The 14,074-nt window shown below is 35.6% G+C and overlaps 1 protein-coding gene across 9 annotated transcripts in view; it reads left to right on the top strand.

Moving 5' to 3' along the window:
- Rabgap1l (RAB GTPase activating protein 1 like) overlaps nucleotides 1–14,074 on the top strand; it is a 566,460-nt gene that overhangs the window by 67,314 nt on the left and 485,072 nt on the right. For all 9 annotated transcript variants that reach the window (XM_042258403.2, XM_042258404.2, XM_076547797.1 and 6 more), the window contains one exon: nucleotides 2,163–2,273. In XM_042258403.2, the coding sequence (XP_042114337.1) occupies nucleotides 2,163–2,273 (111 nt within the window). Of the gene's footprint in view, nucleotides 1–2,162; nucleotides 2,274–14,074 lie in introns of those variants that run through there.

Below are 14,074 nucleotides of genomic sequence, written 5' to 3'. Positions count from 1 at the left end.
CTGAAAAGAAAGTTAGCATTGTGCCTGGAATACAGTATTTGCTAACATGCTTTCTAGACACTAGATCCTGTTTGTATAAAGCTTTAGATAGGTCAAGAAACATTTGCATTGTGAATAATTACAGTTCAATATTCTCACACTTCTCAGATAGTCAAACATTTTTCTTAGTGATTAAAAGAATCCGATGCTATAGAATTATTAATATAAAAACAGGGCACAGGCTGTAATTTTGTGAGCCATGGAGCATCACTTTTTTTTTTTTAAAAAAAGTGTTAATTTATTCTCCATTTACTTATTTGTTTTGATTTATTTATTAATTTTTTTTGAGATGAGGTCTCATTGTAGCATGGACTGGACTTGAACTCTCTATGTAGCTGAAGCTGGTTTTGAATTCCTGATTTTCCTGAGTCTACCCCTGAGTCCTGGGATTATATGTGTCACTCCCCACCTCCAGCTAGTTAATTTTTTGCCTTTGTTGTATTTTTAGGGAAAAATTTACAGCTATTTATATACTTCAAAATAATTTTTTCTCCTTCAAAATAATTTTCATTAAATTATTTTTTTAAATTAAATCTTTAAAAATGTATTTATTTTATGTGTATCATTACTTTGCTTTTGTGTATGTTTGTAAAATGTACATGCCTGGTGCCTGGAGGTAAGGAGAAGGCATTGGATTCTGTGGGACTTGAGTTACAGATGGTTGTGAGCTGTCATGTCAGAGTTGAACCTGGGTCCTCTGCAAGAGCAACAAGTGCTCTTAACTGCTTATCCAACCCTCTATCCTTTTATTGAAATATTTTTCACCAAAATTAGTTTTAGTGGTTGCTGTTAGCATACCACATGGTTTGGCCATCATTTAACCACTTCCTTCTATTATACATTAAAATGTTTTTTTCCAGTTCAAAAATGAGCAGTTAATAGGAAGTGGCTATTCTATTTAACAACCACCTATATACCTTAACAGTGTATTTAATTTTTTATTTTTTAACCTTTTTTTTTTTTTAATTTAGTTTTTCGAGACAGGGTTTCTCTGTGTAGTTTTTGGTGCCTGTCCTGGATCAGACCAGGCTGGCCTTGAATGCACAGAGATCCGCCTGGCTCTGCCTCTTGAGTGCTGGGATTAAAGGCGTGCGCCACCACCGCTCCACTTATTTTTTTATTTTTTGAGACAGTGTCTCACTCTATAGCCCTTGGCTGGCCTTGAACTCAAACTCGTAGAGATCAGCCTGGCCCTGCCTTTTAAGTGCTGTGATTAAAGAGAAAGACTATCACACTCCGCCTTTAGTGTCTTTATTTATAACAATAATTTCTAGATAGTTATTTGTATTTTTGCCAGTAAAAAAGTGAATGTCAGATTGAATAAGTTGCTGGAAGTATTTTTCTTTTTCTGAGAAGAGAACCTGTATTTTAAGTTTTATTTGTTCATCATGAGAATATCTACTTTATCTTTTGTTAGACTTTTATTAACTTGCTATGTATGATCTGTATCTTTTTGTCCATCTTTTACTAATATTTACTTAGATATGTAAGAGTAGTCTTAAATTCTTGATGTTTAGAAGAGTAAGGTATTCCTTACTGGTATTTTCTTGGTTTAATTATGGTACAGGTGCTCATGACCATCCAGCAGCTGAACCAGAATGTGACAATCTTTAAAAATTAAATAAGCAGTATTTGAAAATTTGTTATAATTTAAAATCTAAATTTGAAATGATACTGTGTTGTCATAGTTTTAGATACTACATTTAACCCTGATTGAAAGATAAAAATATAAGGCTGTTGTAATCCATTTTCAAACTTTCTAGAAGTTTTATATTACTAGTTATGAAATTTACTGTTTTCTGCTTATAGTGAAGAGATTCAGCATGACTTAAGAATATAGTATTCTTGCTGGGTGATGATGGCACACACTTGTAATCCCAGCATTTGTGTTGTAGAGGCAGGCATAATTCTGAGTTCAGGGCCAGTCTGGTTTATACAGTGAGTTTCAGGACAGCCAGGGCTATACAGAGAAACCCTGTCTGGAGATACAAACAAATAAACCAACAAAAAATATATAGTGTTCTTGCCATAATACTTTGTTGTTTTGTTTTCATTTTAGAATGTATTATCTTATTTTGTTCTACTATTATATTGCTAATTTTTTTTCTTTTTGAATATTTCAGTCCTGTGCCTAAGGATAGAGATAAATTTTATTTCAAAATAAAGCAAGGAATAGAGAAGAAGGTTGTGATTACAGTTCAGCAACTTTCTAACAAAGAATTAGCTATTGAGAGGTAAGCAGCTTGTTCTTATGTCCTAGCTCAGACTGGGATTGCCATTGTTAATGTGTTTCAGATGCCTGGTATTGAATCTCAGCTGTACTGCTCACTGTGGCTTTTAAATGTATCTTATTTCTAACCATCCTGCCCCTCCCACCTCACCCTCCTTCTTACCTTCTACTTCCCTAAGTAACCCCTCTTACTCTTTAAACCCATTTTGTTCATATCCTTTTCATTTTGTTAACACTTACTTACATTGAGGGAAAATCAGTTATTTTTATTTTCTATATTTTAAAGCTTTTGAAATTCCAGTAACTTAATGGAAAAATGTGTATGTATCCATTCATAGGAATGCTTTTAAGTAAATAAATGTTTTAGAGGGCCAAAAAATTGTATATAAAGTCACTAACATAATCATTTCTCCCAAAAATTTCATTTTATTATGTACACAGAAAAGGGCGCCAGATTTCGTAGATGGTTGTGAGCCACCATGTGGTTGCTGGGAATTGAACTCAGGATCTCTGGAAGAACAGTCGGTGCTCTTAATCTCTGAGTCATCTCTCCAGCCCCCAAAATTTCATTTTAGATGGCAATTATTATGTAATATAGTTTTAGTGGTTGACAGATAACACAAAAAAATGGACAAGATTACAAATAGAGAAATTGCTGGAAAATTATTCAAATGGTTAGCAAACATCTAAAAATCTCAATTTACAAATATATAAGATGCAAATTAAAGGATCCATGTGATATTCAATTACAGTATGAAGTAAAGGTGAGGATAGGAGATAAAAATATTCTTATATTGTTAATGGGATTATCAGGCGTTGTATACACTCAAAAAACCAAACCAAGCCAGGCAGTGGTGGCATACTCCTTTAATCCCAGCACTTGGGAGGCATAGGCAGGTGGATCACCAAGTTTAAGGCCAGCCTGGTATACAGACTGAGTTCCAGGACAGCCAAGGATACACAGAGAAACCCTGTTTTGAAAAAGAAAAAAAAAAAAAACAAAAAAAAAAAACCGAAAAAACAAAAACAAAAAAAAAACCAACCAACCAAACAAAACACAACAAAGCAAAACAAACACCCCCAAAACCCTACAATGAAACAAAAGCAAAAAAACTAAAAACCAAACCAATCTGGTAATACAGTGATAAAAAAGACCTATAGTTACATATAGGAGTTTCATTCTCAGGGAAATTATAGTATTGAGTACCACTGTCCACGGATATATATTTGTTTAATGTGTGTGTGTGTGTGTGTGTGTGTGTGTAGTTCACAGTCTCAGATGTTGTTCCTACTCAGGTGCTGTTTACCTTTGTCTTTGAAACAGGGTCTCTCGTTGGCCCGGGCTGTTGGTTAGGTTAGGATAGCTGACCAGTGAGCCCTAAGGATCTGCCTCTCTCTGTCTCCCCAGGCTTCGTATTACTGGTAGACATTACCACACTTTTTTTTTTTTTTTTCAAGACAGGGTTTCTCTGTGTCATTTTGGTGCCTGTCCTGGATCTTGCTCTGTAGACCAGGCTGGCCTTGAACTCACAGAGATCCTCCTGGCTCTATCTCCTGAGTGCTGGGATTAAAGGCATGTACCATCACTGCCCAGTTCCATACTTTCTGTTTTTTAAAAAAATTTTAAATGATTTATTTTTATTCCATATGCATTAGTGTTTAGCTTGCATGTATATTTATATACATGCAAGTGGGTGTTTGATCCTCTGGAACTGAAGCTACAGACAGTTGTGAGCTGCCATGTGGGTGCTGGGATTTAAACCCAGGTCATCTGGAAGAGCAGCTGATACTCTTAACCACTGAGCTATCTCTCTAGCTCCCCTCCTCATTTATTTTTTAACCATGGTTTTGGGGCTCAAACTCAGGTCTTATACATATGTGCTATAAGCACTTTACTGACTAAGCTATCTCCCCAGTCCCAAGGATATGGATATATGTTACTGTATATATTAATGATATTAATATACATTAAACATTTTTTACTCATACAAGTGTTGTGCCTGCCTTTATGTCCTTGCACCATATATGGCAGTATCCAAAGAAGTCAAAAGAAAGCATCAGATCTGGAGCTTTAGTTAAAGAGGTTGTGAGACACTACATAAGTCCTGGGACCTGAATCCAGGTCCTCTTTAAGAGCAATAAGTACTCTTAACTGCTGAGTGATCTCTCCAGCACCAAAGATATATAATTAAAACATGATTATTAATAAAATTGTTTGCAGTGGCAAAACTTGAAAGTTCTAATGTGGTCTCAAAGAGTGGGAAATCAGAGATGATCAGGAGAAGGAAAATTCTGTTCATCAAGACTATACTAGGACCACTCCCTCAGTTTCCCCTTCTCATTCTCTACACTGGGATGAGGGTAGAGAGCAGTTGAGGTGCTGGCTTTTGGCACTTTAACCACCTCTGTTCTAAATCTTAGAAAAGGTGTCTGGCCAGAGTTATTTACGGCTTTCTCTCGAAGGGACTTAGCTCCATTTTATTCCCATCTTTGTAGCCTATCACTAATTTCAGGTAACAGAAAAATGTCTATTTCTCATTTTGATACATGGATTTGTATGTTTTTTAATTGTTTAGATAGTTTGGCCAGCTATAAAAATGTGTTTCATCAATTTTAATGCATATGGTTTCATATTTAACATATTTGATATTGTGTGTGTTTTACAGTTGGTAGCATTTTATATTTATCACCCTTTGGTTGTGGTATTAAAAAATAGCAATGAAGCCAGGCGCCTTTAGTCCCAGCACTCCCGAGGCAGAGCCAGGCGGATCTCTGTGAGTTCGAGGCCAGCCTGGTCTCCAAAGCGAGTTCCAGGAATGGCGCAAAACTGCACAGAGAAACCCTGTCTCGAAAAACCAAAAAAAATAAATAAATAAAAAAAAAAATAAAAAAAAATAAAAAATAAAAAAATAAAAAAATAGCATTGAGTCTTAAAATTGATGAAAAATAGCTGAAGAGAAAAAGTACTTTAATATTTAACATTACAACCCTAAAAGAATATGATATGAATTTATATGTAACAGCCTTTAATTAAAAATTTTGGATTAGCATTATTAGATGCAGCAGTGTTTTAATTTTTTCATTTGAAAGTAAGTTCAAACTTAGAGAATAATAAAAAAGAAAGTACCTGCAGAGAACATTTAAACTTTGTAGTCAGATTTACATATTGGTAGAAAACCATTTGCCTTTTACCTCCTCCTTTCTTTTCCCTCTCTTCTCTTACTTAATTCTTCCCATGTACCCATGTGTACACACACACACACACACACACACACACACACACACACACACACTTGTGCAAGCACAGGGAACAAATTGTTTTTCTGACAAACTTGGACTAAGTTATATATAATATGGCTTCATATCCCTAAATATTTAATAGTGCATTTCTTAAGAATACAGGTATCTGTTACATACATAATCCAAGTATGCTTGTCAGCTTCTATGAAGTTAGCATTCATACAGTACTTCTTATATCATCTACCATGTGTTGTTTAATTTTGCCAAATAACACAGTAGCATCCTGTTTTCCAGTTTTGGATTAATTCTAGGGTCAGATGTTGCATTGAGTTGCCATATATCTTGAACTTTCTTTAATCTGGGTCATTTACACAGTCTTTCACTATCTTTAACATGTGAAATAACTGAAAAATATAATCATTTACTCCCTCATCCCCTTTTTGAGGCTGGGTCTCTTTAATCAAAGCTGGTCTTGAACTTACTATGTATCAGATGACCTTAAACTCCTGATTCTATGCCTGTAATCTTTCCAATTTGGTATTATAGGCACATGCCAGCAATTCTGGCTTCTTTACCTATTTGGTGCTGGGAGTTGAACCCAGGGCTCCATGTGTGCTAAGCAAGTATTTTGCTACTGAGATATATTCCAGGCTCCCCTCGTTTTTTAAAATTAAAATATTTTAGTATTAAATTTATTTGTTTATTGTGTGTGTCTTTGCATGTGTGCACTCACACACATGTATATTTGTGCACTTGAGCGTGCGATAGTGTGTGTGTGTCAGCTTGACTTGGTTCTTCTCTTCCACATGTGGCACCCAGGGATTGAACTCAGGGCAGTTGGTGGCAAACACTTCTATCCCTGAGCCTTCATACTTGAGCTTCCCTCTTAATATAACATTGTTTCTTTTGGGTTTGCCTAATACTTCCTTGTGATCAGAATCAGACTGTATATGAGTGGTACTGTGTGCTTCTCAAAGTACTGTGTGTGGAGATACTTGATAGTGAGCTATTCTTCTCTGGTCATGGGAATTTTGATTCCAGTCAAGATGTCTGATTTCTTCCCTTACTTTTCCTCACTTCTAACTTGTAGCAGTCTGCAGCAAAGGGACATTTTAAGACTTCAAAACAAAACAACCCCCAAACCAAACCAAACCAAACCAACCAACCAACCAACAAACAAACAAAAAACCACAAAAAACTCCCCCAAAAAGCCAACCCCCCCAAACTCCCAAACACTGCTACTCATTAAATTGTTTTCTTTGACTTAGCATTCATTTATGACTCTTTTCTGTTTTAGTCAGCTTGAATATTACTAACCTTGATGAATATGTGTGTGGAATAGTTGAGTGCCTAATTTTCTTTACTAACTTGGTTAAACATTTACATATGCATTTTTAAAAGAGAGAGAAAATAATTTATGAATGTTACTTTTGCCTATTCTTTTTTTTTTTTGTTTGTTTGTTTTTCGAGACAGGGTTTCTCTGTGTAGCTTTGTACCTTTCCTGGATCTCGCTCTGTGGACCATGCTGGCCTCGAACTCATAGAGATCCGCCTGGCTCTGCCTCCCGAATGCTAGGATTAAAGTTGTGTGCCACCACCACCCGGCAATATTCATAAAGTAATTTTATTCACTCTCCTCAGAAATGTTCAATGTTAGTGTCTTTGTCATCTTATAGGCTACTTAGAGCACAAATATTTTTTCCTAGAGCATATCATCTCAACTTCTGCTGCTTAAATTGCTTGAGAGAAACCTTTTGTATTACCATGTTATTATCAGTAGACATTTTCCAAAGATATTTATCCATGTCAGGATAATTGTTTTTAAAAGTAATTGTATATATTACTACCTAATATATTGCTTTTATTCTATTTCCTTTTCTTTTTCTTCCTCTTTTTGTAATAAAGATTGAAGCCAGAACCTTGAAAATGCTAGACAAGTACTACCCATGAACTGTATCTCCAGCCCTCATTATTTATTTATTTATTTGTTTATTATTTATTTATTTGTTTATTTATTTATTTATTTATTTATTTATTTATTTATTTATTTTTGAGGCAGGATCCCACGTACCCCAGACTGATTGTGAACTCTGAACATAGTTAAACATGACCTTGAATTTGTTGCTCTTCCTGCCTCCACCTTAATAAGTGCTGGGATTACTGGCAGGTGGCACCATCGCAGGCTACCTCTATTTATTATTTTTTTTAATTAAATTTTTTTTTTTCGAGACAGGGTTTCTCTGTGTAGCTTTGTGCCTTTCCTGGAACTCACTTGGTAGCCCAGGCTGGCCTTGAACTCAAAGAGATCCGCCTGGCTCTGCCTCCTGAGTGCTGGGATTAAAGGCGTGCGCCACCACCGCCCGGCCTAAAATTTATTTTTATTTAAGTTATGTGTATGAGTGTTTTACCTGCATCTATGTATATGTACCATGTGTGTATGGTACCACAGCTGAAGGTATCTGATCCACCTGGAATTGGAGCTGCAGAAGGTTGTGAGCTGTCATGTGGGAATTGAATCCAGGACCTTTGGAAGATCATCCAGTGTTCTTAACTGCTGAGCTATCTCTCCAGATCCCCTATTTTTTTTTAGATATACTTACTTTTATTTTATTTATATGAATGTTTTATCTTCATGTATGTCTTTTTACCTTGTGCATGCAGTGCTTGAGGATGCCAGAAGAGGGTACTGGATCCGTTTGGAACTGGAGTTACTTATACTTGTTAGTGGCTGTGTGGGTGCTGGGGATTGAACCCACATACTCTGGAAGAGCAGTTTATTCTCATAACCATTGAGCCATCTCTCCAGGCCTCTATTTCCTCCTACACCGAAAAAGAGAAATTGTATATGTTAGAGACTGTACAAATTTTATCACAGAATGATTATATTATTTCATTTTACTATAGCAATATTTTCTCAACTTCCTAGATAACTTTTATTAGTGTGTATTATGTGTATAATGTTTCATTTATTTACACAGTATACTTCTACCATATTCCCTCTTCATTCCCTTTTCCTGCTGCCCTCCCATCTTGTTTTCTCCCTTCTTCCAAATGGTTCCCGTTATACTTTTATGCCACTCCCACTATAGATTACGTTTTCCTGAAGATGATGTATTTTTAATGGTTGAATAAGACTCCATTATGTACACTTTCTTTATCCATTCATCCATTACAGGCGCCTAGGCTTTTTCTATGACGTGGTTATTAGAAGTAGTGTTGCAGTGAGCATGGGTATGCAGGTATCCCTATCATGTCCTTCATTTCTTTCCAGTTCTACACTAGAGTGGTGCAATAAGAGCAGATGGTAGTTCTGTTTCCAGTTTTGTGAGGCACTGCCATAGTGATTACCATAATGGTCGCACTAATTTGCATCCCCAAATGTGAATGAGGAATTTACACCTCAACCCTCTCATCCTTGCTAGCATTTGTTTGTCTTCTTGATGCTAGCGATTCATTTTAGCTGGAGTGAGATGGAATCTCAGTGTAGTTTTGTTTGATCAGTCATTTGTACTTCCTTTGAGGATCATTCATTGACTGGATTATTTGTTCTGTTTTTTAAGTTTTAATTTTTATATGTTTTGAAAAATAATCACTTAACAGATGGATAGCTGGTAAAACTTTGTTCCATTCTGTGAGTGTCTCTTCATGCCAATGCTTGTCATCATTGCAGAATCTTTTTAATGCGTGCAGTCTCATTAGTTAATTCTTGCTATTATATTCTGGCCTATTAGAGTTCTGTTTGAGGAAGCCATTGCCCATTCTTATATCTAGAAATGTTTTCTGCATGTTTTTTTTTCCTGATAGCCCAAAATTATAAGATCTTTGATCCATTTTGAGTTGATTTTTCTATGAGGTGAGATAACTATCTTGATGATAACCTCATACTTTTAACTATGGGTTATATTTAGCAATGGTTAATAAATTCATGCTAAATTATTTGGTTCCTTTTTCATTCTTTTTGTTAGCTGATCTCTGTAGTATGAAAATGGGAATTGGCTTGGAATTGCTTTAGGTTTACCCAAACAATGCTTCCTTTGACAGAGTTAATTATCTGTGATATGGTAGATTTTGTAAATACTTAGTTTAATCTGTTTTGAAAAGAAACAAACCTTGCCATTTATTATGCTAAATGTATTTAATGCCTTTAAATCACAAATTGTAAATGGTAGAATTTAATTATCCAGTAGGTGGCAGTCTCATCAAGAGAATTGTTAACACTTTTGAATCTTTACTATACAGCTACTAACAAAGTTACTTTGTAGTAGAGAGACAATTGATGTGAAAGAATATACTTCAGATTACATAATTTGAGCATGTCTTTTTAAGGAGAAAATAAAATTTATTTAAAAAATAAAAATAAAAATATAAAGTTTCCATCAAACCTCAAAGTTGAAACAATAATATATTGAACTCTAGGTGCACTCAGCACCCATCTGGAATTCTGATTATTAAGTTTTTTTTGAAAGACTTCAGTTTTTATTAGGAAACAAGTCACTAATTTATTTCTTTGCACTCACGGCCCCTCATATATTGATATTTCATATATTGATATTGATATTCTGCAGGTGTCTCTCTCAACCCTTATCAGAAAGTACTATGTTTATCTCAGCTCCTGGAAGAGTTCCTGAAACAAAGAATTTTAGAGTTAGTTACCCTTATTTAACACTTTCTCCTCTGAGCACTGTTGTAGGCACTGTGACCTATGAGTGTAGGTACTACTATGTTGTTTCACAGTTGAGGAAAGTGAGGTGTGGAGGTTTAATACCTTTTCTATGGTCAGACAGATAATTTTGAGTTGAGTCTGCCTACTACTATAATTCATATTTCTACTTTTCCACGTCTGTTTATGAATTCAGATAAATAAATGAAGTGTTTAATTTTTATTGCCTTAAACCTATTGCAATATGAAATACATTATTTAATCCTGTATGTAATTAAATACTGTATTTAAGAGATATGAGAACTACTCCCTGTCTCAAGAATTTCTACTATTTTTTACTTTTCTGACTTACCCATGTTAAATGTGACATATAAAGCTTTAAGAACTGGACACAAGATAGAGAACACAAATAGTAATTGTTACATTTGTTCTTAGTTTTTGATAGTCATGAGACAGTTCAATTGTTTTGACAGCACAGGAGAAAGAAAGATGCTATTATGATTACTACATTTGTGTATGTGATGGAACAGAGGCTTAACAGTGGTATCTCAGATTACCTGGCCAGAAACTAGAGCCAGAATTTAACCGAGGCCATCTGGTTTCTGAGTATTGTATTCTTAAGGATGGAACGTAATTAGATCTTGATTATATACTAGGCTTAAAATTAATCAAAGAAATGAGAAGATAAATAAATTGGCCATCTTTTGGTGAATTTCAGAACAAATTGAAACTGAGACCATAAATGTTGGGGCACTCAAATAATTTTTGAGTGATTTCAAATCTACCATGCTCTGAGAGAAAAGCCAAGTGATTTATGGAACAGAAAACTAACAGTAACAACTGAGGCAGGAAAAACAAGGTGATTGTTGACTTATATGAGGTACTGAAGGGCTGCATGTTAAAACACCTTGTCAGTGATCAGGTCAAGCTCTTCCATTGCTTCCAAAGCAGAAATGATCATTTCTATTCGTGATCAGCTGACCTTTCCTCAGGTTTAAGTATTACCACATGTAGAAATATGGTGGCATGTTTTCCTGGACTCTTCACATTTCTGGGGATTTCAAAGATTGTATTTAGCATTTAAAAATATTATTACTAATGTACTAAGATATTATTATTATTATGATATAACAATATTACATAAAATAATATATACTATATTTATAAAATATTATTGTAACACGATTTGTTAGAAGGTCTTATTAGTAAAACCAAACATGGAACCAGGCATTGGGGTGAACGCTGAAAGATCAGAGAGACAGAACAGGCCACAGCTAACCTCACCTTACCAACTTCTCATCCGATCCTGTTTCCTGAAACTGGAAGCCTCTGAGTCCTCATCTGGAATGAATCTCAGCTGAACTGCTGCTAAAAGCCTAAAAGCATAACCAGGCTCTATTTCCTGGTTCTCATGCCTTATATACCTTTCTGCTTCCTGCTATCACTTTCTGGGATTAAAGGCATGTGTCACCATGCCTGGCTGGTTCCAGTGTGACATTGAACTCACAGAGATCCAGATGGATCTCTGCCTTCACAATGTTAGGATTAAAGGTGTGTGTGATACCATTTTCTAGCCTCTATATCTAGTGGCTGTTCTGTTCTCTGACCCCAGGTAAGTTTATTAGGGTACACAATATTTTGGGGAACACAATATCACCACACATTATAATCACTATAGTGTTAATTATCACCTACTTGGATGCTTTGAGTAGATTTTTCAGTTTATGCTCCATGAGAAAGGCTTTTTTTTTTTTTTTTTTTTGGTTTTTCGAGATAGGGTTTCTCTGTGTAGCTTTGCGCCTTTCCTGGGACTCACTTGGTTGCCCAGGCTGGCCTCGAACTCACAGAGATCCGCCTGGCTCTGCCTCCCGAGTGCTGGGATTAAAGGCATGTACCATCTCCGCCTGGCCCTGAAAAGGCTTTTTTTATATTTTTTTTGCCATATTAGTTTTTGAAGAGTTGTTTTTTGTTAAGCATTACTCTTTATTTTGCATGAAATAGTTCAGACAAACAATGCTCCATACATTAGTAGATGGGATGCTTTATAATTTCCTAACAACAAGAAGTATCTAATGATGGTAATTTTAGGCTATGTGGAAGGATATTTGGGAAGAGATTTTAATTTAGGATATTACTACTCCATTCTGTTCCTAGGGTTATCCTCTTGTTTGGTGTGCTAGCTAAAATGAATGAATTCTTCAGCATCCTGAGTACAATGATTAGCTTTGCTGCAAGCTCACAGTTCAGTTTGCACTAAGAGCTGACATTGCTAGAAAAGGACGATTTATCTGAGTTACTTTTTAAAATTAACATTTAACTTACCATTTTGACAAAGTACACATGATGGGGGATACTGGGATATTCCTGTACATGTATAAATTTTGTATCATAGTGCCCATCCACCTTTGTTCTATCTAGCACCTTCCCCATTCCGTTGTTTTGTGTTAGTGAGTCTGTATTCCCATTGCATCCCCTAATAAATTGAGATAGAGACTTTTGTGGACTCGCGTATCATTTTTGTGGACTCTCGTATCACTTCTACCTTATTTTTTGTGATGTGGTCTGTCATTGAATCTGAACCTCTTGAGTTTGGCTAGGTTGGCTGAGCAGTGATCCAGTTTGTCTCTACCATTGGGGATTACCCTCCAGCACTGGGATTACAGATAGGCTGTCATATTTAGTTTTTACAACTCAGGTTCTCAATGCTTGCATGGGAGGCATTTTGCTAACTGAACTATCTCCCCAACTCTTGTCTTGTCTGTCTCTGTCTCTCTGTCTCTCTCTTTTTAAATATACTGTCTTTCACCAATCTCGGAGTTGCTGATTAGGGTAGCAAGGCTGCTACAAGATATTTGCCAGTCTATATTTCCTAACTCTGGGATTATATGTTTGAGCAACCATGACACACACACACACACACACACACACACACACACACACACACACACACACTTGCATGCACGTTTAGGGTGAGTTCTTGGGGTTGAACACAGGTCTTAATTCTTGCACAAAGTATTTTACCAATTGAGTTATTTTCCTAGCTTTTGTACTTTAATTTTAATGGTAGATTAATATTCCATGTGTAAATATGCCACATTTTCTTCACTCATTCACTGAAGCGCATCTGGGTTGGTTAGTTCCTTATTCTTGGCTATTGTGAATAGTGCTACAATAATCTAGAGGTGAGAGAGCATTTTTAGTATAAAGATTTAATCTTCTTTGGCTATTCATTCATACTTTCCTAAACCTCTCATATATCTCCATTGGTGGAATTGTGGGATCATATGGTAGTTCTAGAACAACTGCACTAATTAATATATATATATATATATATTAATATATATGTCTGTTATATGTGTATATATATAGTAAGCAGTTATACATATTTAAATAAATATGAGTTCCCATGTGCCTACATCCTCACCAGGATTTGTTATTTTGTTATTACTTTTTCATTAGCTTATATTAATTGTACAAAATAATAAGATTCCTTGTCTTGTTTTAGAAATGCATGTGTAGTGTGTTTTAAAAAATATTTTTATTTCACAGTCCCTTTATCTAGTCAACCTTCCTGCCCTCCTTCCCCTCTGGTTCTCAGATAGTCCTCTATTACTTTGATTTCTTCTTCTTCCTTTCAGTTTATAGTCTACATGTGAGAATATGCTATATTTGTATTTTTTATTATATTTTATTAATTATTTGTGTGTATGCACACGAAGGCACATGCCTTGCCACAGTGCATGTGTGGAGGTCAGAGAACAACCTGTGGGGAGTCCAGTCTCTCCTCTTACTCTGTGGGTTCCAGGGATTGAACTCATATTGTTAGGTTCGTGGCAAGCACCAGTACTCACTGAGCCCACTTGCCAGCCTCTGTATTTGTCTTTCCAACTCTGGCTTATTCACTT

The sequence above is a fragment of the Peromyscus maniculatus genome, chromosome 11 (genome assembly GCF_049852395.1).
Source record: "Peromyscus maniculatus bairdii isolate BWxNUB_F1_BW_parent chromosome 11, HU_Pman_BW_mat_3.1, whole genome shotgun sequence".
Classification (NCBI taxonomy): Eukaryota; Metazoa; Chordata; class Mammalia; order Rodentia; family Cricetidae; genus Peromyscus; species Peromyscus maniculatus.
This window is presented reverse-complemented; position numbering and strand designations above follow the sequence as displayed.